At 44.5% G+C, this 24240-nt stretch overlaps 1 protein-coding gene across 1 annotated transcript in view; it reads right to left on the bottom strand.

Annotated features, from left to right (window-relative positions):
* Positions 1-22591, bottom strand: part of PPP1R14C (protein phosphatase 1 regulatory inhibitor subunit 14C) — an 86246-nt gene extending 63655 nt beyond the window's left edge. The window contains exon 1 of the mRNA XM_082669210.1: positions 22248-22591. Within this exon, the coding sequence (XP_082525336.1) occupies positions 22248-22553 (306 nt within the window). The 5' untranslated portion in view covers positions 22554-22591. The remainder of the gene's footprint in view (positions 1-22247) is intronic.
* Positions 22592-24240: the final 1649 nt, after the last annotated feature.

Genomic DNA, 24240 nt, shown 5'->3' with positions numbered 1-24240 from the left:
GCTTTTCAGGAATTTTACAAGACAGCTAGTAAACAATCATTATTAAAAATTAAATTTTATAGACATACAAGTAAATTAATTATATATAAAACAAAGTTAGTAAATATTCAAAACTCATCACTTTCTAATGATTTTATTAATTTCACTATTATCTATGCTCTTGAGGTGAATTCCCTGCTCTGAGTTTGTGACTTCACAATGGTAGCCTGAAATCAACCATGGAGGGAGTGTTTACACCGAGGACATGGGCAAATGCTATAAATCAGGGGAGTTTTCTTCTGAGAGCTGGTTGTTATACATTTACCATCAACGCACTGGACCTCTGTGTCCTTCAAAGACAATGGAAATGGGAAACTGTATTGTGTTGGGGAGGGGAAGGTGATAGGGAGAGAGGAGAGAAAGTGGAAGGGCAGAGAAAGTATTAAGGGGAGATGGGGAAGTGGGAGGAGGGAGACAGGGGAGGAGAGTGGGGAGGGGAAAGGGAGAGAGAAAGGGCAGGAAGAAAGCAAGAGGGGGGAGCAGAGGAAGAGGGGAGAGAGGAGGAGGAGAGATGGGAAGACAGAGAGAGAAAGAATTGTTTTCTCAATTCAGTATTCTGAGGAAAATAATGGCTCTATATGTGTAAGCAAATTATTCCAGACAACCAATATTTACAATTTTTTTTCTGAAATTTGCTCTAAATGTGCCTGCCTTCTGAAGCAGAGGTTACCAACAGAGTTGAATATTCTCTTAATAACTCAGGTCAGACGTCCTACTGCGCTGCACTGCAACCCTCCAGGCCACTGACACGCGTAGAGCTCTTTGTCTTCTGTGAAGATGGCTCCAATCTCCTGAGCTTTTTACAGATTCCCTGTCAACCCCCTACCGTCAGGCTGTCAGCCGTCTTGAAGATGTTCTCCCCGTACTTCTATCTAGCAGCCTACTTTGCTGCTTCTAAATCAGAATGAACTAAGAAGATGGGAAATCAAGCTTGTTAGAACCACGGCTAAAGTAGGAGGAAACAAGCTCTCCCCAAAGCCTCAGGCCCTCTCCAAGAAAGAAAGAACAGACACTCCGGGACAGCTCCTTCAGCTCCCAAAGTTTCCCATTCTGCTTTCTTTTAGGTTCTTCTCTGTGTCCAAATGAGTGGCCTCTGGATAGGTGAGGTTTAACTCAGCACATAAAAACATTCAATTGAGACAAACTAAAAAAAAGAGAGAGAGAGAAAATAAAGGGCCAACATTCACTAAATAAGAAAGTGAATCAAAGTCCTGCATGTAAGTGATAGTCGAAGGAAGGAAACCCTGTTCTCTTGCCAGTCTCTGTCCTTTTCCTGAGCCAGAGGGCAGAACCGGCCATGGCCCAGCTCCAGGGCTGCCTCTCCCAGTGTGAACAAAGGGCTCTGAGCGCCGGAAACCACCAGAAACAGGCAACAGTGGGCAAGGAAGTGCTGGCGGGGGCAACCCCAGTTTCCAGCAGCTAATGCTGGCGGCTGGCTCCAGCTTAGGGCATCTGCCCAACCCAGCCCTCCTCATTCACATCCCTGGAGAGAGGCAAGGAGCGGGGCCCTGGGACATGAATAGAGCCCTAGCAACACGGAGCAAGATGGCGGCCACGGAGAAGCCATCAACTGACAGGTCACGCAACGGACAGGTAGCAGGAGCGGCACCAACATGAGACCCACTTACAGTGCAAACTGAGGAAACAGCACCGACTCTTCTCCTAGGCACAGTGCCAACCTCCTGAAAAGGCACGTCTCTATTCCTCTGAATGTGTTCTTTGGGCTGGCACTAAATTCTGAAAATAAAAAAAGTATTTCACTGCTCACTAAATTCACTGGATGAAATAATGTGCTTTTAAAAAAAATGTTTGGGGCTTCCCTGGTGGCGCAGTGGTTGAGAGTCCGCCTGCCGATGCCCCGGTCCGGGAAGATCCCACATGCCGGGAGCGGCTGGGCCCGTAAGCCATGGCCGCTGAGCCTGCACGTCCGGAGCCTGTGCTCTGCAACGGGAGAGGCCACAACAGTGAGAGGCCCGCGTACCGCAAAAAAAATAAAAATTAAAATAAATAAAAATTTAAAAAAATTTTTTTAAATGTTTAATCTCTTTTATTTTGTAGGGTTTTGTTTTAAAATATTCTGATAGCAACATAAAAGCTCTAATTCTTAGGCTTGTTGCCTGTTTACCCAGACTGTCACACAAAAATAATTTAAAATAACTATAATAGAACAACAAAGCTATCCCCGAAACAGAAGAAAATTCTAAAAATTACCCTCCTCACACTGAACATTTAACTTGTAAAGAAAGAAACAACAAATGTTCTAAAATCAAAAATAGAAACTCTGGAAGTAAGTCAGAAAGAGAAAAACAAATACTGTATGCTAACGCATATATATGGAATCTAAAAAAACGGTACTGATAAACCTAGTGGCAGGACAGGAATAAAGATACAGATGTAGAGAATGGACTTGAGGACACGAGGAGGGGGAAGGGGAAGCTGGGATGAAGTGAGAGAGTAGCATAGACACATATACACTACCAAATGTAAAATAGATAGCTAGTGGGATGCCGCCTCATAGCACAGGGAGATCAGCTCGGTGCTTTGTGACCACCTAGAGGGGTGGGATAGGGAGGGTGGGAGGGAGACGCAAGAGGGAGTGGATATGGGGATATATGTATACATATAGCTGATCCCTTTGTTGTACAGCAGAAACTAACACAACATTGTAAAGCAATTAAACTCCAATAAGGATATAATAAATATATAAATAAATAAGAAAAACAGAAACTCTGCAAAGAATCCCATTGTTTCATAGTTCTACTTTACACCTGGCACATAGTAGGCCCTCAACAGCTATTTATTGGGTGGCTGACTGGATGGTTGAATAGACGCGGCCCTACCAACTCGTCTGAAGTTAACTGACCTTCCCTAGGACTGTGGCCAGCAGGACTTTTCCAAAACCATATTTGGGCCTGTTGAAGAAATATAGTTAAGTAGTCAGCAAAGTCTTCTCTAAAATGAAATCTGAGTATCTCTTCTTTGAGCCTGAACCTAGGGATTTTACATACTCTTGCCAAAAAGGCAAGTTCAGACCTGATCATCAACTAGCTAATACCTACTGACCATTTACAGTGCATGGGCCATTGTGCCAGGACTTGGAGATGGAGTACAGTAAGCATGACGGGAAGGTCCCATCCAGCATGAAAACACACTCAACAGAATCTATAATAGACCCATACATACAAGGTCCTCTGTTTTGTGACTACTGCACAGTGGGGAAGAGGATGATCTTTTCAATGAATAGTGCTGGGTCAACTGGATGTCCCCACGGAAAAAAACGAAATCTTGATCCCTGCAGTATACCATACACAAACATCAATTTCAAATAGATTACAGATCTAATTATAAAAGGTAAAACAATGAAGGGTCCAAAAGATTGGAGAACACCTTCATGAGCTTGGAGCAGACAAAGATTTTTTAGACAGGATGCAAAAGGCACTAACTATTAAGAAAAAAAACTGGTAAACTGGACAATATTAACATTAAGAACTTCTGTTCATCTAAAAACACTTAAACATTAAAAGAGTAAAAAAGGCAACTCACAAAGTGGGAGAAAATACATACAATACATATTTCTGACAAATGACTGATATCTGGGACGTATAAAAGATTAGCATCCAGGATATACAAAAATCAGTAAGACAGACAACCCAACCTAAGGTTTTATTTTTTAATGGGCAAAGGAGTTGAACAGGCACCTCACAAAGAGGATACCCAGCGGGCCAATAAACATGAAAGAGGACTGAACTTCATGATAAATGCAAATTAAAATCACAATGCAACAACAATATATACCTCACAGATGGTTAAAATGAAAGAGAAAATACCAAGTGTTGGCAAAGATGTGAAACAACTGGAACTTTCAGATACTGTAGTGGGAATGTAAGTCACTATAGTTACTTTGGAAAATTGTCTGGGAATATCTAGCAAAGCTGAACATATGTATACCCTATAAGCCAGCAGTTTCTCCACTATGTAGGCAACCCAACAAAAATGCAGACATATGTTCACCAAAAGACACGTGCAATAATGTTCACAGCGGCTCACTTCAGAATAATCCCAAACTGGAAACCTCCCTAATGCCCATCGAAAGCAGAGCAGATTAACAAACAATTGTGATGTATTCATACATGGAACACTACATGGCAACTAAAATGGACAAACCTCAACGGCATGCAACGACTTGGGTGTATCTCACACAATGTTGAACAAAAGAAACAGACATAAAAGTTATTTTAAAAGGCAACCAGGGCTTCCCTGGTGGCGCAGTGGTTGAGAGTCCGCCTGCCGATGCAGGGGACAGGGGTTCGTGCCCCAGTCCGGGAAGATCCCACATGCCGTGGAGCGGCTGGGCCCGTGAGCCATGGCCGCTGAGCCTGCGTGTCCGGAGCCTGTGCTCCACAACAGAGGAGGCCACAACAGTGAGAGGCCCGCGTGCCGAAAAAAAAAAAAAAAAAAGGCAACCAGATTACCTTGCAGGCAGGGGTGTGGGGGGTGGGGTGATGCTAATGATGGAAAGAGGGCACAGCAGGGACTCCTGTGGTGCTAGCAATGTTCCCTTTCTTGATCTGGATGGTGGCTACGCGGTGGGTTCAATTCTAGACAATTCATCAACCCACAAACTTAGGATTTGTGTTCTCTGTATGCCATACTACAGGAAAAAGGTTTTTTTTAAAGTACTCTCACTCATGATCTCAGCTCACATTTTTTTCTGTCCCTAGTCCCTTGACCATGTCAAGGTCCATCCTGCCTTGGGGTCTCAGCAATAACTGAGCCCGCTGGGAAAAAGCTCATCCTCTCCCATCTTTGCACAGCTGGTGTCATTTCTCACCATGTAGGTCCTGGTTCAAATGAAACAAACTTCCTCAGAGAGGTCGTCCCTGGTCCTAGCAACCTAGGCACAGTCATTCATACTTTATTCCATTAGTCTGTTTTATTTCTTTCACAGAACTTCTCACAAGCTGAAACCATTTTGTTTCACTCATGTGTATTTGCTTTCAGAGCACAGGGACTCTGCCTCTCTGCTGTTTCCCTAGCACCATACCCCTAGCACTTAAAAGTACATCTGGCATATTTACCCAAATGATTTGAAATTTATAACCACACAAGAGCCTGTGTGCAAATGTTTATGCCAGGTTTATTTATAATTGCCCCGAAACTGGAAGCAACCAAGATGTCCTTCAACAGCTGAATGGACAAATTGTGGTACAAGCCAATAAACAATGGAATATTATTCAGCTATAAAAAGAAATGGGCTGTCAAGTCATGAAAAGACATAGATGAATCTTAAACGCATGTTGCTAAGTGAAAGAAGACAGTCTAAAAAGGCTACATATTACATGGTTCCAATTGTATGACATTCTAGAAAAGGCAAAACTACGGCAATGGTAAAAAGATCAGTGGTTGTCAGGGGCTCAGGGGGAAGTAGGGAAGGTTGGATGAGTAAAGCACAGGAGGTTTTTTTTAGCGTGATGAAACTATTCTATATGATACTGTAAGGGTGGATATGTGACATCATGTGTTTGTCAAGGCACATGAACTTTACAGCACAAAGAATACGTATGCAAATTTTTAAAAAATCATTTAAGAGATTGGGGGATCCCAAAATGGAATGCAGAATGTGATAAAACAATCTGACTATATTACAAATGTATGAAACAACCTCACTGAAGGAGGTATGGGGAAAAGGTGCTGATCTAAGTAACGGGAAATGAATAGAGTCTGTAAGACTAAATGCAAGTGAATTGCGCGTAAGCACTCTAGTTGATAAAGCTGTTTCCCACAGGGGTATGGGTTAACTCCGATGCTGCTGTACCTGTATGCCACAATCGAACAATTAAGTGAATGGATGGCAGGTGGTGGGAACTTCAGGTTTCTTGCTGATGGAGTGAGAATTTACAGATGGGCAAGAGAAAGAGGCTAGAATAATTCACGTGGTAATGGATTCGAGCTGGAGACATCATCTTGAACTCATGTTTCACTTAATATAGATACTGATGGCTACGTATAGAAATATTTACAGATATATGTATATACACAGGTTAGTATACACACATACATTTCCTTACTCTGACAGCTGACAGACCCTAGAAACAATGACACCCCAGTAGCAACAAGCACACCTATCATCCACGTCTTGGTTTCTGATACCATTCTCCAATAAAAGGAACCCGATCTCCTTGGAGAAACGGCTGATTCTATGCCTGGGGCAAAAAATATACAAGATGAACCTGGAACACCTTGTAGTGCCAGAAAGTATCAAACACACACACACACACACACACAATGATGGGAGTACGTCAAACATACAAAGGAGCCACCTGAAATAGCTCCCAAAGTTGAAACAATTTGAGCAATTTGAATTTTAACCCAAAGTACATAATAAATATCCCCAAGTCCATATTGATTTAAATAAATTATTGACTAAATAAACAAATGGGGGAGAGGAGACAAATGTCCCATGCAGAAGAATTCCATATAAATCATATAGAAATATAAGGAGTTGGAGCATAACTCCCCATTCCTTAGGTAGGGACTGCACGTAGTGACTTCCTTCCAAAGAATACAGTATAGAAAGCGGGAGAGGGAGTAACTTTACTGTGAAGGAACCTGACAGGCACCACGCCAGCCAGGTGGTCAAGGCCAGCATCAACAGTGATAAGTCCTGTTGATAGGCTGCCCCTTCACAGGATGTGATGAGAACTGCCCTTCACCTCTGTGGCCTTCCTCCCCAAAACCCATAATCCCAGTTTAATTATGAGAAAAACATCAGACAAAACCCATCTGCAGAGCATTTCTACAAAATACCTAATAGTACTTCACACAACTGTCAAGGTTATGAAAAACAGGAGAGCCTAAAAAACTGTCATAGCCAAGAGGAGTCTAAGGAGACATGACAACTAAATGTAACGTGGTATCTTGGACAGAACCCTGGAGCAGAAAAAAGACCCTGGATAAAAACCAAGGAAGCTAACTAAAGTGTGGATTTTCGTTAAAATCAAGTATCTAGATTGGTTCATTAATTGTAACAAATTTACCATAGTAATTTAAGGTAAATAGGTAAAACTGGTCACAGAGTACATGGAGTACAGTCTTTGTAGTTTTTCTGTAAATCTAAAGCCATCTAAAAAAATAAAAGTTTATTTGTTAAAAGAAAAGTAAGTGGGCCCAACAGAAAGTGGTTGCAAGGACTGATGGATGGGTATTGGAGACAGGGACAGACGATGGCACAATGGCTGATGGATGGATAATGGATAGAGTGGCTTCAGAAAGCAGGGCAAACACTGCTGGGGGGGGGTGGGATGAATTGGGAGACTGGGATTGACATATATACACTAATATGTATAAAATGGATAACTAAAAAGAACCTGGTGTATAAAAAAATAAATAAAATAAAATTCAAAAAAAAAAGAAGAGAGAAAATGCCCAGGATTCCAACTATGGTCTGAGATAAATAAATTTATTTAAATAGAAACAAAAAAACACAAAAGACGAGAACTGAGATGGACACGAGGGTCTCAGCAACCTGAAGGGCATAAGCCCTCTGGGTGGAGAGACAGCGACACAGCAGTGGGCTGCGGGGAGCAGAAGGTGATAAAATGCAGGCAAAAGGTACAGACAAGCTCCCTGTTAGACCTGGGCAAAGAGAGGAGGAAACGGGGAGAGAGTCTTGTGTCTGTGTGTCTAGCACTTGATTGAGGCATTATTTACATACCATTAAATGCACAGATCTTAAGTGTACAGCTCTATGACTCTTGAAGGAAAGGCTGAAGATGAAGAAGAAAGCCCCTTTTGCGTAGGAGGATGGGGATGGGCTCCTCAGAGAAGGTAAAGGGTGATCCCATCTTCCTTCTAAACTTCCTTCTGTCCTGTGGTTGGTAGCACCATCCTCTCCACAGATGGTCTTTCCACCCAAAAAGATAGACACCCTACTTTCCAAAAGCCTTATCACTAGTTATTCTGAAAATGAAAAGCATTTAATACGAACACACTTGTTGGCTCATTTTCCCCTTAATTGTTTGCAATTAAAAAAAAAAAAACTGGGCTTCCCTGGTGGCGCAGTGGTTGGGAGTCCGCCTGCCGATGCAGGGGACGCAGGTTCGTGCCCCGGTCCGGGAAGATCCCACATGCCGCGGAGCGACTGGGCCCGTAAGCCATGGCCGCTGAGCCTGCACGTCCAGAGCCTGTGCTCCGCAACGGGAGAGGCCACTACAGTGAGAGGCCCGCGTACCGCAAAAAAAAAAAAAAAAAAAACTGCCTGAGAAGGCAAAACACCCCAAAAGTTGCTCTGAACATTATCAAGCCCTGTGACAGGAGAGAGATTGATCATGGAAGAGAAAGGAAGCCTTTTCTTACGATGACAGCAGAGCAGGATACCCACCCCCACCTCTTTTTCTAAATAACTTAGATTTCTCTTATTAAAGGAATACACATTCATTGTACAAAGCATAAATAAAATTAAAAGTACCCATAATGATATTAAAAAGCACTTTTTATTATATCTTTGCGGTCTTTTTTCTAAGCACAAAGACATCCTATGAAAACGATTTGTATCCAGAATGCAAGTTAACCATTATCACTTAACTCAAATGTGATAATTCTCTTGAATTAAAAAGGTAATTTTCTTGAAGCAACCCAACAAGAAGACTTTTCATTGGGACACTGACTAGATTATTCTATATCCACAAAACCTGGTGTGTGACCAAAATTTTCAATCAAGGTGTAAACTCCACCAAAAATTATTCAAAACAAAAAAACTCCAGGGCTTCCCTGGTCGCGCAGTGGTTGAGAGTCCGCCTGCCGATGCAGGGGACGCGGGTTCGTGCCCCGGTCTGGGAAGATCCCACATGCCGCGGAGCGGCTGGGCCCGTGAGCCATGGCCGCTGAGCCTGCGCGTCCGGAGCCTGTGCTCAGCAACGGGAGATGCCACAACAGTGAGAGGCCCGCGTACCGCAAAAAAAAAAAAAAAAAAAAAAAACTCCAAAAGCTTCTTCTCTCTTTTTGACCAAAGGACGTACCTTTCATTTGAATATATGTATTAACAAGGCAGAATTAACTATGGAAAAAAAGATCACAGATGTTGCTAGTAGTACTTTCATAAGCATCCTTGACTTTTCCTGGGATGATTTTTTAACCTTATTAACCCTCAAAACATCCCCGAGAGGGCTCTATCATTTAAAGGGGGAAATTAAAGGAAGCCAAGAATGACGGCTCACACAGTCTGCAAATAAAGGCGGGTCGGGGGAGCCTGCCTCCTCCTTCTGGAAGACCACGCCCACCCCTACCCATCCCGGCATAAAGGATGGAAAAAGAACCGTGATCCCAACCAGTAGGGATCTTGAGATGAGACAACCTATTTCCTATCACCAGTAAGAAGCCGTCTCTAAAAACTTCAGTTTGTTTTGATTAGTGAAATGGAAAAGATAGCCTGAATTCCTTGGGAGGAAGGCCAGGTCCACACTCACGCCCTTCAGGACTGCTCAGAGGTCGGCCTCGCACCCGCAGAGGCAGCAGAGGGGGTTAGCCTCTTAGTCATAACGACTGGCTTGAGAATTTGGATTTCACTTTACTGTTTTATATGTTCTCTGTATCTCATTCTTTGCCCTCCTTGATTGTTTTAAATTGCTTTATGCAAGGCAATTTACAGTAAGGTGTCAAGGATAAATAAACTCGTTCCTCATTTTCTTCTTCTTCAGAATAATGAGTTAACGCAACCCAAGGATCTTCCACGTATTAAATGCAGCTCACTGTCCCTCTCTGAAATTTAACATGGGAATATTGCAGAAGTTTGAGACGTGACTGGCAACTAGATGCTTTTAAAGACTCAGGCTAGTTTGGGTGATGGTCTGTCTGTTTACCTAGATACACACACACACACACACACACTCTTTCACTATCTAAACATCCATCCATATAAACTGCTTCTGGCATAAGCTTACTAAATACTGAACCATCTGGGGTTTGATGATGAAATGGAATATTTTAGCTTAACAAAAGGCCCTTGTCTACCAGAGATAGTACATGTTGTTTTTTTTTAGTTATAATATTTGTAGAGTGTTTTCATTATAGCAAGCATAATCATGTTTTAGCACCAAATCAATGACTCACTCTCTTCCGACTTGTTAGAGAGCTTCCACACCCCATCACAAACAGGAGAAAAACCAGTTGACTAGTTAGAATTGTTACGTGGAGTATTAGCTCATAAGAACTAAGCAGAAAAGCTATCTTTACCAATCTGAAAACTCAACATCTTACCTGCTTGGCTTGAAACAGATTTGATTCCATTAACATTTGCAGAAACGAATGAAGGAGCTCTGTCAGCTGTACTACTGACATAGAAAACATAAAAGATATTAATAGATGGTGGACCATAGCAGCTCAGGACAAAAACATCCTTAGGCAGAGAAGCAAAGGATGTTGTTAAGGGTTTTTCACATTTTATTTAGAAGAAGCATTATTTCTTTACTTCAGCCATGTCAAAGGTAATATTTTGTACTTTCAAACATGTAGGATAAAATGGCTTATTTAAAGTGAGTTTCCAACTTTTTACCTCAAAATTCCATCTAAGTGGATAAATAGAGAACATAAGGACTCCAATACTAACTGCTCATGCAAACCTGGCAATCAGAAATAAGTAGCACACTCAACTGTGATGTATACTTGAGAACTAATAGATTTGAATTTTTCTAAAGAAACAGCTGAACCCTGTAAATGGTTCATCTAAAAAATAACAGAATACTGTAAATTGTTCAACTAATGCAGTATATTTGAAAATATGTCAAATAAATTAAGCAGAAAAGGCTTGCCCAGTCAAAAATGACTTGTATCAGTCAAAAATGCTAGAATACATGGAAATGATCAGGGGGTGAAGGTGAAACTGATGTTCATGGTTTCCAAGAGCTGTTTCCAACTCTGAGTCTTCCTTTTCTTCTTACTGGCAATTTCAGCGTGGGCATGTTACGAAGCCCCTCTGAGTCTCAATTTTCACATTTTAAAAATAGGATAACTACTTACATCACAGAGCTTTTGTGTGGATGAATGGGATTATCTGATGGTGCTTTATGGATTCTATCATGAAACAAAATAAACAAATATTATAAAGATCAATCAATTCTGCTTTTCACTTCCTACCGGAACTGCCTATGAAAAATCTTACTTTCTTTTTTCTATCCCATCATGTTCTAAAACTAACTCTAAAGTGACATTCCAGGAATAAATTCCCCAGTGAAAATTAATTTGTTTAGTACAGATTTATTCAGACTCTTATTTAGGCTAATTTGTACTCTTTGCCTTTTTAAAAATTTATTTCCTAAAGCTGCTGCACTTTTCTCTCTCAGATGCTCGTTTTATATCTCAACACAAATCTTCCTCAAGTTAAAATAAACACCACCATTAGTTAATTAGACACTGCCAAGATAATGGACAAATAATAACAGGAAAGGCCTCCAACAGGCAGTATTATAACTTATATGCCTAAAAGCTTTAAGTCAAATATGCCAGCTCTTCTTAAAGGTTAACCCAATTAAATGCAAAAAAAAAAAAAAAAAAAAAAAAACAATAGGCAGATAGGGTAGCTCTGAGTATCTGCACTGTTAATTTAACTTGGAAATCAACAGTGGGGAGGAAGTGCTGGAGGGGAAAAGAGGGTTTTTTTTAAAAAGGCTTCTCAGCTGGATCCTTCCCATCCAAGTGGCATCACATAAGACATCATGCAAGGGAAGGTTGGAGACACTCACTTTAGCTACTGAAATGACTATGTAAATCGGATGATCCTTTGGTGAACTAGTCTGTCTCAGGTTTGCCTTGAGAGAAAAGACCCTCTATTACTGCTTTAAATATCACTGTCTCTTTAATAAATCTCATTTTCTCCAATGCACGGTCAGCTTTATTATAGAATCTCTATAAAGATCAGAGCTTAAAAGCCCTAGACTTCCCTCTTTTTTGTTTTTTTCAGATGAGGAAAGAAAACCTGAAAACAAAAGCCTATGTGAAAATGACTTGCCAAGGTCATCTGGCTGGTAAGCGGCAGCCCTGCTAGAACTGAGGCCAGGACCCTTCCCACCACATCATATTGGGAACACGTTTCATAGATCTCATAGATGCCAACATGGTCCCACAGCCCACAAATGATACAGCCTGCCCTGTGTATTCACTCCCGAAGTTCAGCTATTAAGTGACGACTTTCTCTTACTTAAGACCTTACTTCCTATTAACATGAACGATAAAGTGTTTTTAGTCATTTACATTATAATGTCAATGAATTTAAGATAACCTTTCCCGAAAACAGGCTTTGAGTAAAGGAAGAAATACACAACCACTATGTGGTAAATAAGTGTATTGAAAACACTAATACAACCATGAACAGGAAATAGTTGCCGCCCTCAAAGGGCTTCCAATCATATGGACACCTCCGTTCTTCCCCTACAACAGGAAGGTTTCCTTTACTTTCTCTTTTTCTCTTATACAGTTTAAATGGATGAAGGCATCTTCCTCCTCTTTCCCCATCTATGTAAATATCTGTTGGAATGAATGAATATTCCTTCCCTCCACAGGTCTTTCCACAGCTCGACCTAAGGATTCTTTCAAAAAGGAAAAGCCAAAAAAAAAAAAAAAAAAAAAAGGAAAAGCCCTTCTGTGATCACTTTTTCTTCAACCATAAAGTGACGCTTTACAGACTAATTCACACTCTGGTCTCTTCTTTTTTCTAAGCTTTTACACAGTGGAACAGATTTCCAAAATGCCAGTGGTGACTAAGAAAAATCTGGTGAGAATTTATTGGCCCGGACTTTTAAGCAGAGGCAGGAATCCTGGCTTTCATTCCTTGTTCTATCAAGACTTGTGTGAGCCTGTTGCTCTGAATCTTATCTTCTAATGGAAAAGCCCTCACCCCTTCCCAGCACAGCAGGCATCTCCACTTCCAAAGAAATGAACGATTACAAACAAAATAATATTCTTGTACATACTGAAAAGTTAAAATTACAGAGAAGAATGGCAGTAACGTGTGATTACTTCCTTTGAAGACTTTCATCACCCGGGCATCTGTGCCTTATTCCATCATAATGTCCTTTTAGCTCACAGTTTCAAAAAAACCACATGTAGGGGCTTCCCTGGTGGCGCAGTGGTTGAGAGTCCGCCTGCCGATGCAGGGGACACGGGTTCGTGCCCCGGTCTGGGAGGATCCCACATGCCGCGGAGCCATGGCCGCTGAGCCTGTGCGTCTGGAGCCTGTGCTCCGCAGCGGGAGAGACCACAACAGTGAGAGGCCCATGTACCAAAAAAAAAAAAAAAAAATGTATATAATTCCTAAGCATGAAAAAGAACTGAAACTTAAGGTCAACGATAGAAGAGCAGATTTTTTTTTTTTGGCTGCACTGCGTGCAGCATGTGGGATCTTAGTTCCCCAACCAGGGATCAAACCCACACTCCCTGCAGTGGAAGCTCGGGGTCTTAACCACTGGACCGCCAAGGAAGTCCCATGAAGAACAGATTTTTAATACAGGTAGAGCCAAATTAGATTAATGCCCTTAACTTGGGGTATGTATTTCTGAAATGCACGGCACCAGAAGATGCTGCCGTCTGGTCGAGGGGACCAGTTTCTGCGTCACTCACTTGACAGCCAGGTCCTGGACCCCTGAGTGCAGCCAGGATGCAAGAGGCCACTAGGGCTGCAGGGACCACAAGATTTTGCCCTCAGAAGCTGCAGGAGACAGAATTATAGAAAGGTGCCGAGACAGGGGTGAGCACAGGCCAGCAAAGGGCTATCAGCCGGTGACGACACCTGTGACAGAGGTTTGCTGGAGGAGAGCAGGTAAGACGTAGGCAGGTGAGGAGGAGGGAGAGGTGATTCTGGCAGAGGGAGACAAACGGGAAGGGGTTCTTGCCTGACCTGCACTAGGACCTCGGTTGATAACTGAAGAAGCAAGGGTGGGGTGGGGGAAGGAGATGAGACCAGCGAGGGGGCAGCAGCGGAGCCCTGAGCCTTGTCGCAGGCCATATCCTGACAGCTGTGGGGAGGGACTAGATCCGGTCAGGATTTTAGAAACACTCCAGCCGGCCGTGTGGAGGGGGCTCTGAAGCTCCCGTGGTGAGGGAGAGCTGGAGATGAAGGACCAGAGGAGAAGACCCCAGCCCAGGAACCAAAGACAGGGCTTCACTCCAGCCTCTGCCACTTGAGAATCACGTGTCCCCTGACCTGTCACTCAAGCTCTCTGTACCTCAGTCTCTCTACCTCCCTTGCAGAGTTACTGTAGGGAATGAATGAGGGCTCAGGAAGGACGGGTTGTGCAGTAAGAACTTAATAAATGCAGCTGCTGGAAGCCATGGTAGCATCGAGGCTATGTGACTTTGGGAGTCAGCGTGACCTTGGACAAGCACAAGGAACCACTTCTCTGACCTCAGTTTCTTCCTCTATAACGAGAAGAAATTAAGATAATACCACCCACCTCATAAAGTTACTGTCAGGATCGACTGGAGGAGATAAAATGTATAAATCACCTGGCCCTCGACCGAGAGCTACTCGAGTAGCAGAAGTAGCGATAACAGCAGCAATAGTAGAGGGCTGGTAGTAGTACCAGTGCTAGTAGGAGCAGTAATTTGAGGGACATGAGACCAAAGTGTCTCTTCTATAATACAGGTGAGAAATTATATGGTGCTGGACTAAAGCGGTGGCAGTGAGAAGCCAAAGAATCAGATTCCAGAGCTCTAAGGAGGCGTCCACAAGACCTCCTGACTGCTGGATGTGACCTGCAGGGAGAGGTCAGAGGAGGATGCCAGTATACTCTTGGCTGGGACACCTGTGGACAGCGTGCCTACCATTCACCCAGGGAACTGAGGAAGAGGGGCAGGTTGCAGAGGAAAATGAGAAACTCAGTTTCAGAGCAGCTGCAGTTGAGGTTCCCACGGGGCATCTGCGTATGTCTGGTACTCAGAAAACAGATCAGGGTGAAATATACAGATTGAAGAGTTGTCAGCACATGGCCAGCAACTGAAGCCACAGGAGTATTCGTATCAACCAGAAAGAGGATGCAGGAGTGGGGAAAAAAATAGAAAGAATAGAGCAGAGGCCCAGAGACAGAGGCAGTGTGACAGCACTGAAGAGGTGGGCAGAGGACGAAAAGCCGGAAAGGAGGCTGGAAGGGTAGCTAGAGATTAGGATGAAAGCCAGGAGAGGACTGCTCAAAGGTTTCCCTAGGAAATGGTGAAGGGCACCTAATGCCTCAGAAGGTCAAGTAAAAAAGACCCAAACAAACCACTGGACTGCAAAGCAAGAAGATCCTCAGGGAAGCCATGGGAGGAGCCAACATCAGATTGCAGTGGATAAACAGTGGGTGTCATGGGGGGAGAAAGAGCTAGAAAAATAGTAAGGGAAGGAGAAGATAGGGCAGCAACCAGAGGGAGTACAGGATTGAGAAAGGGAAGCATTTTTGTGGTAGGAGGTTGTTGGTAAGGGAAAGAAACACCGCAACTTGTGTATGTGCTGGGGTGAAAGGAGGAGGTTGAAAAGCAGCCCAGGTAGGAAGGTAATTAAGAGGAGGAAGTGCCCGGGAGGGTGGATGGTTGGCTAGAACAGCGGGAGGCTGCAAGGGGCAGGGCAGGTAACAGAAAGGATGCCTTGAAAAGACAGGTGGGGACTTCCCTGGTGGCGCAGTGGTTAAGAATCCACCTGCCAACGCAGGGGACACGGGTTCAAGCCCTGGTCTGGGAAGATCCCACATGCTGTGGAGCAACTAAGCCTGTGTGCCACAACTACTGAGCCTGCACTCTAGAGCCCAAGAGCCACAACTACTGAGCCCACAAGCCACAACTACTGAAGCCCACGCACCTAAAGCTCAGGCTCCGCGACAAGAGAAGCCAACACAATGAGAAGCCCACACACCGCAACGAAGAGTAGCCCCTGCTCGCCGCAACTAGAGAAAGCCGATGTGCAGCAACAAAGACCCAACACAGCCAAAAACAAAATAAAAAATAATAATAATGATGGTTTTTTAAAAGACAGGTGAAGGTTTGAAATAGACAAGTGCAGGAAACGGGAGACAAGAGAGTAAACTACAAAATGCAGTTATGCACATGGTGCACACACCACATGGAAAATGAAACAGACTCAGTTGTTCCCTCCATCTAGAAAGAGATGATGTCTTTGAGGAGACTATGAGCTGAGCAAGGGTACCCTATGAAGCCAGGTTGTTTCAAAGGTGAGAGAAAAACGGAAGATACTGGAAACAAACAGGTGTCAGAGATGAGAAGGGCAGGTAGGCTAGTGTGGCAAGGGGAACAGTAGAAGCAAAGGAAAAGGCTGGACAGGAGACATGAGGAAGATTCAATTTTCAAAAGAATTCTCTCAGTCTAAGCTTAAAAATCAATTAGCTGCGACTACTGTCTTTAAATTCCTGTTTTGAGCAAATAGGTCAATGGAGGTAGGTGTATATCCAAAAATGCTGAAATAAAACAGTAATGATGCAAGAGCTTGATATAGATGATTATAACCGAACCCTGCATCAGTTTTTTTCCATAGCCATGAGTATGATCAAGGAGCACCACCAAATAAGCCGGTAGTAAAAGATCAATGACTTTTAAAAGGTTTTCGGAAGGTTGACCCTTTTTCATTCACTCAAATAAATGCTTAAGGGCCGAAGAACTGTGCCCTACAAGGAACACAAAGAAAATTCAGACCAATCCTGCCTTCAAATTGTTGATGCCTAAGTTCTCTCCACATATATGAAAATCCACAGGAACTTCCAGAATGAGGAAGGCTCTAGGAAAAAAGGGAATGACAGAGCGAATATTTGCCCATGTTCAAGTTCAGAAATACACCTCTGACCTCACATCCGTCTCCAAATTCTACCACCAAATAGGTATGAATACTTCTTTTTTCTTCCCCCCTCCTGCTCTCCCACATCACAGAGAACGACCAACAGTTAGTGGCTGGTTATGATTCAAACTACAACACTGACTAAGGTCCATCTCCACGGTCTGACCCATTTGGTCCTCCTAACACCACCACAAAGGGGCCAGGACTATTCCCTTCAACGCAGGGGGAAAGTGGGGCTCAGAGAGGTTAAGGAAATTGCCCGATCTCTAAGCACTACTAAATGCTGGGGCCAATGTACCTTTCAGGTCCACCTCGCTTCGAAGCATTTACTCTTTTAATCACTGCCTCCACACCAAATTTCCCTAACCACTGTTCCAAAGGGAAACCTGTTAAGTACAGTTTTCATTTCATCCTTTGGCAATTTAGTATTCTTTTATTCATGGACTTTTAACATGTTTAATTTATTCCTTAATATTTTACAGATTGAGTTTATGGAGTTTTTTTTTTAAGCAGTTTGGTTTAAAAGTCTATTCATTCTCAAATACCTACACAAATGGGGATTCACCACATAATCCACAAACCATCTTCTAGACAGCACTTTCTACCTTCCAGCTGCGGGACTAACAAGGCAGCAAAGCAGGCCAATGTGGTGTTGCAGAGGAGGAATCTAGAACAAAGCAACGACCTGAACTAAAAACAGGAGGCCTGATCTGAGAACAAATCCATGGACACTGGAGTCCCCCAACATGCAACATCAGTCAACTCAGAAGTTACAACCGCTGCATCAGGGGAGCAGAAAACCTACAGGGGTTCAAGAAGGTGCCAGGCACTGCCCCACCTCAGGAAGCAGTGATTAAGGTACAGCTGACTTTCTGGACACAGCCCTGCTCTGCTGTGTCCCAGCTGAGGGGCCTGGGGCAACTTCTTGACTTCTCTGTGCCTCAGTTTCCACATCCATGAAATGGGAATATCAGAGGTTGTTACTAGGATTCCATGAACCATACCTGATACACAGAAAGCACTCAATAAATTTTAGCTAATTATCTTATATATGTTTAAGCTTTTCCCCTTCAGGAGCAGTATTTTTTTAATGGCAGGTTACAACCCCAAAATGTGTTATGAAATCAATTTAGAGGGTCACAACCAGCAATTGTGGTAAATTAAATAGAACAGAATATTGTATTTCAACATTAATAAAGTCATATTTTATATTAACGTTGTAATTTTTCTTTCACGTACATGGTAACATTAAGTGGCGCTTCGTGAATCTCTGTTTTCATCCATCCACGTGTCAGTGTATCTATCAGGCAGCAAGAGTGTTTCTTTCTAGGGCCACAATCAAAAAAATTTGAGAACCACCGACTTACAGAATGAGGATGGTAGGGAGTAAGGGAAGATGAAAAAGCGTAATGTGCCAGAAACCACTTTTTAAAATGTAGACAGCTGCAGCAAAAGGAAAGCCCCCCAAATGGACATTCAGGATAACCCAGGAGATACTCTCAGTGTACAAGTCTGTTCATGGCTAGGCTGCTGCGGGCGTTTCAGTAATCCGAGGTTAACAACAGGCTCTTATTTCCAAAGCAAATCAAACCGCAAAACTGTAAGTACAGATGTTATCTTGATGCTGGGCAAGATGGGAAAAATTGACATGACTTATCCAGTTAAGTCCTCTTGCAATACTCGTCAAAGTAAACACTATGCCAGATATCAAATGCTCTTAAAAACTATCAGGGTTTGGGAGAGATATGAAAATGTCTTAAAACAGAAATTCTTACATGTGGATGTAGATTTAACCTAGCAGTTCTGTTATAAGTAAATTCCTAGGTGAAAATGTAACTAACTGTACAAGAAGATGAAATGGAAAATAACTATAAACGTAAATAATCATTTTAGAATCTATAAAGACATTTATTTATGTAACCAAAAGGCTGTATGATGTGAGGGGCGGGGGTTATTACTTTTTATTGGTGTATAGTTGCTTTACAATGTTGTGTTAGTTTCTACTTATGTACGATGTGGTGTTTAACAATACCACCCTTAGACTGTGTAGGAGGGCCACAGCCCTGGGCCCCACTCATCTTCCTGCAGAGTTCCTGGGACCAGGTGGACTTACCCATCCAGACAGGTATCCCTCCATCTGGTTTTAGCCTACACTCTGTCCCCAGAATTCCCTGATCAAATACCAGGACACTTCCAGGGCATGAACAGGCTCCTTCCAGGTCTGGCCTCCCAAAGGGGGACTTTGCCACTGGTTGGAGCCAGAGGCACAGTTAGAGGGGGGACAAAGGGTGTGGACAGACTGGACATGCAAGTGGACACGATGTCCTTTACCTCACTGAAGGTATCACAGGTGAAGAACCGAGGGAAGAACCGAGAGAAGCAGGTCCTGGCCCAGGGGAAGAGTCTCCCAACCAGCTATGAGCTCTGGGAAATCTGAGAATTCCAAGTTCAAGCCTAGCTTTCCAGGCCATTATGAAGATATCTTTGCCAAGGTAGGATGACAGAGTATATATAAATGCTCATTAGCTTGATTCATAACTTTGAAACGTTTTGACACATGCTATGAGGGCCCCCATCTGTTCTCTTGCACAGGACCCTGCAGAGTTATAAGCAGGCTCGGTGCTTAGAACATGGACCAGAGCCACACTGCTGGGTTCTTACCCCACCTCACCCAGTGACATTCACCGGCTATGTGAACTTGGGAAAGCCTCTTAATCCCTCTGTGTCTCAGTTTCCTCATCTGTAAAACAGAGATGATAACAGCACTCTCTTCATATGGGTTATTGTAATGACTAACTGAATCAGTGCCTGGAACAGCACGCCGTGTATAATATAAGTACTCCATAAATTCTGTCTTTGTATTATTCTCTGTATAAAACCGATTGGCCACTGAAAACTTCTAGATAAAACCATAGCCAGGAAGTTATTCTGTGTATTTCTTCTCTCCCACTCCTTTCTAATTTTAAATATCATACTTTATGCCACTCTAAAAGACCACTATTTTCTATTCTTAAAAGGACAAGTCATCTAACTGCTGACCTGCCTGATGCAAGTTCTTCTGAAATTAAATACATGTTCATCTGGAAGACCCCCAACCTGGCAGATAGCTCAGGGCTCTGGCTGGTTCGAAGTGTGGCAAGCTGGCTTTCCGTGTCAATTTCACGGGCTAAACATTTGGAGACATTACCAATTTTAAGTGTAAAAAAGGACATTTCCTAACCTTCATATTCATGAGATTCAGAGCTACAAGCCAGGTAGGTCCTTCTCGATTCACAAACCAGAGGCTGAAATACTTGAAGCTATCAGCAAGGAAAGGCTACCAGACCAGAGAAATGAAGCTAAAAATAGAGCCCTAACAGTGGAAAAATAGATGGCAGAAGACAATCCCTTACGTGGATACTTATTAGTCCACAGGCTTTTTATTATTCAACGAAGGTGTAGCATCAATATAGTATTTACAAATTGCCAACAGCCCTTTCAATGACTTATATTTCTTCAACCTAAAATGACAGAACAACTTGAAGAGGAATATTTGCCCCATTTTAATGACATGCGGGCAGCCTATAGCATCTTGTGTCATTTCACCACAAAACCTCTCAACTTTCTAGCTGTTTGCTATACGTTGAGGTCTGAAATGGGAGAAGTACAAGGAAAAGATTCAAGGTCATATTTACCCTTTAAAATAGGTACCTAACCTACATGTTTAATACAGTGAGTATTCAATCTTTCATTTTTTTCCAATTATTCAGAAGAACCTTTAAAATATATGATTTGCCAACCTGATGAGAGGCTGGAACTCTTTCCCAAGCTACATCTATTTAGTCTCCCATAAAAAGAACATTGCTAAATCATTGTTAATTTCAACAACAGTTTCTCTACTAACCCAAATCTTCTCCAAACCCAAAATGGAGTATAAAGACCAGTATGAAATAAGTGAAAAGTAATTGGATTCTACAGAGGCAAGACTGAGCACATCCATCCATCCCACAGTAATCCCATCTAAATCAAATATATTGTTTCTTTAAAGAGTTTTGCCAACTTCCTATCTAAAAAAAAACCCATAAACACTTCCTATTTTGGCCAGTTTTATTTATGCAATTAAAATGGCTTTTTATAAGAGCTGGGCTGGAGAAACAATATATTTTTACAAGCCCATTAGTCATATAGTCAAGCTTCATTATATCACAATCATTCATCAGGAGTCTGTAATGAGAATGCTGTTTCCTTGCGCGATGAGAATGTTAAGGAAAATATGTATTCACAATAGGCCATAAAATGTGTGAAATCTAAACCAGAGGAAAAGCCAGTGGGTTCATCTGGCTTTCATTTTTGCTGTAGAGGGTAACAGCCCTATAGACACAAACCTAGCTTTAACTTAGAAACCATATCCTTAATTATTAACCCTCTTCATTCTTCCACCCTTTCCAAACTCCACTCCCTTAAAAGAAGTAGAATACTTCATTTACAAATACTGTTATTAAAGACTCTCATGGGCGATCATGTTGGCTTCGGTCATTTTTCTGCCATAGTTTTGTTACAGCTTATTCTAAATATTTCTCCTTACATCAACTATTTCTCCTGACGCGGCAGTCAGATTTGCGTATAAGCTTAGCCCCTGAACTGTGGGAAGTAAATGTCGTGGCGGAGGGGGAGCTGGGCGATTCCGGGCATCCCGCACACCACCCGCAGGCTCCCTTCCTTCCACCCAGGCACCCTTCCAGGTTGCCCAAGGCTCTCATTCTGCGCCCGTCAACGGGAGTAACTGAAACTGGGCAGGAAGAAGGAAAGCGGCTTCAACAAAGCCCAACGTGTGCAGCTTTGGTAATGCAAGGCCGAACTATGGAGACGTGCGTCGGGGCTGGCTAGCAAAGGGAAAGCGTTCAGCTTATGATTTTGTTGTATATTTCAGAAACCGAGGTGGTCTCTAAGATCCCCAGAATCTCTCCTCTCCGTTAAGCAGCTTTCAGTCTTTTCCCTGCTCCCCCTCCACAGAAACCGGGTCTGCCAGGGTCCCAGCAGTGAGCGCTGTTCTCGTGGGTTTGCGCGCAGCCGGGGTGATCCCCTCCGAGCCCCACTTCGGGGAGCTGCAGCTGGAGCCGAGAGGAGCCCGGGGCTGGCAGAAACGCAGCGCGCCGAGCAAGACCCAGCTCTCGGTACGGCCATCAAGGGGGCCCCCAGCTCTCCGGGCACCCGGCAGCTGAACCCAGGAGGGGCTTCCCCATCGCTGCGCCCCGGCACCAGAGGGCACTCTGGAGAGAGAACACGCCGCGCCTCGCTCCCAGCCCTGGGTCCCCAGGAGCCAGGGCGGTGCGCGCCAGGGAGTCAGAGCCCTGGAGAATTCCTGTGTTTGCGCAGCGGGGCCAGGGAGGCCCCCGACCCTCCCGGTCCCGCGTCCAGGTACCTCGCAGCCGTAAAGCTGTCCCAGCTGCTCCACGATCCACTCCTCTAGCACGAGCCGCTTCCGAAGCTCTTTGCGATCGTATTTCACTGTCACTTTTCCCTGCTGGTGGCGCCGCTGCTGCTGCTGAACGTGCCCGGCAGCGGACGCCGTGGCCACGGGCGCCGAGTCCTCCCGGGAGGAGCCCGAACCGCTGCTCGAGCCTGGGCTGCCGCCGGCGCCGCCCCGGGGGCTCTGGAAGAAAACCCGCGCGCCGCCGCCGCCGGCGGCCCCACCGGCCGCCTCACTGCTGCCCGTCGCCACCGACATGTCCCCGTGCGCGCCGGAGACCGAGTGAGGCCCGGAGCAGGGGGCGGGCGGAGCGCCCGGCGCCGCTACCGCCTTGGGCCGGGCAGCGGCATGCGCGGGCTTCGTCAGCACCTGCTCCGCGCCGCCGCCGGCTCGCGGGGAGCTCTGGAGGAGGAGCCGCGGCGACCGGGAGGAGCGCGGGCGGGGGAGGGCGGGGAGGAGGGAGGGCGGGGGCCGCAGCCCTAGGGACTCAGCCGAGGACCCTCTGGGTCCAGCCCCGGAGGCGGATCCGGCGCCCGGCAGGCAGCGGGCCCGGGGCGTGGGAGTTGCGCGCGGCGAAGGGGGTGTGGGCGCGCAGACACACACGGGCGACCGGCGTGGGTCTGGGGCCAGGTCCTCTGCGCGGGTGACCGTGTGCTGCCCTGCTGGACACGGGGATTGCGCTTCTCCCGCCGCCTCGGCCGGCGCTGCCGGGGACTGCGCTGGCGACCGCCTGGGGCAGGGGACGCGGGAAGGGGCCGAGGCGCAGGTTCCTCACAGAGGTTTCCCTCTCCCTGCCGCCCCCTCTGAGGGCGGGGCGGTGTCTCCTCCCCTCCCGGGCCCATCCCGCCGCTCCAAACACCCGTTCCTATCCGTGCCACTTCCTCTCTGGGAGAGTGAGAAAAACTGACGAGGCGATGTTTGTGCCATCAGGCAATCACCGCGCCTGAGAAATTCTCTTCAGACCAGACAGTGTCTTGTTACCTCAATGACAGTGCATTCAGATATCTTCGTATCTAAAGGGCAGAAGGCTTGATGTCTCTTGGGCAAAGGACTGGGGATATCCTGACAGCAAATACTTCTCTAAGAGTCAGTGCTGGTTACTGGTCTTACATTTCTAGTATTGTATTCCCTGCATAGCCAGCTTTCTTTTTTTTTTTTTTTTTTTTTTTTTTTTTTTTTTTTTGCCAGCTTTCTTAATACCATTTCCAAACAACGTCTTTGAAGCTAGCAAAGTTACAGCACTGACTGACTACTTTTAAAACATCAGGCAGCCAAGAAGGGTTACAAATGAATGAGCTTACTATGCGGTTTAGGGCAAGGAGATGGGGAGGAAAGTTCTAAACAGAAAACTGCATGTGTATGTGTGTAAAATTATAGGGAGACACTAATATGTTTCTGTTGTACATAACAATACATTTCTGTTCAGGCAACTGGAAGAAACCGCAAAAGATGTTCAAACACAAGTAAGTAGCTTTTATGAACTTTTTTAAAACCTGGTAAAGGTTACTGGCAGCTACTCAAGTTTCTCAGAGATAAAGAATCAAGTCAATTTCCTCTGAACACTTTCTATGATGGAGAGGATTCTGGGGGGGCTCCTAGACTCACAGGTATAAAGACACTGAAAATAAAAGTAGCCAGCAGCTTTGTCCTGACTCTTCTGGCTGGTGCCCTGGTCTGCTCTATCCAGATTTGTGTCCGCTTTATTCCTTCACTTGGGGTTTTCCAGCCAGAACATGACTGCGAAGGGATTTTCCCAAGTGTTCCATGCCTAATGTGCATCATCGGGACAGGTCTGGCCTTGAAGAGTGAAAGGAAAGATCTAGTGGGGACTGTGTGAAATAGGTGGCTGGTGTGCGTCTTGGACTCTTCTTGTAATTAGAGGGGGTCAAGGCTAAAAATCCCTGCCCCCTGGAAGAGGCCAGCAGTCCTTAAGGTGGTAGGTTTC

This window comes from Grampus griseus (genome assembly GCF_964374135.1).
Source record: "Grampus griseus genome assembly, chromosome: 13".
In the NCBI taxonomy this organism is placed as follows: Eukaryota; Metazoa; Chordata; class Mammalia; order Artiodactyla; family Delphinidae; genus Grampus; species Grampus griseus.
The sequence above is the reverse complement of the archived record's forward strand: the minus strand, read 5'-3'. Positions and strand labels throughout refer to the sequence as shown.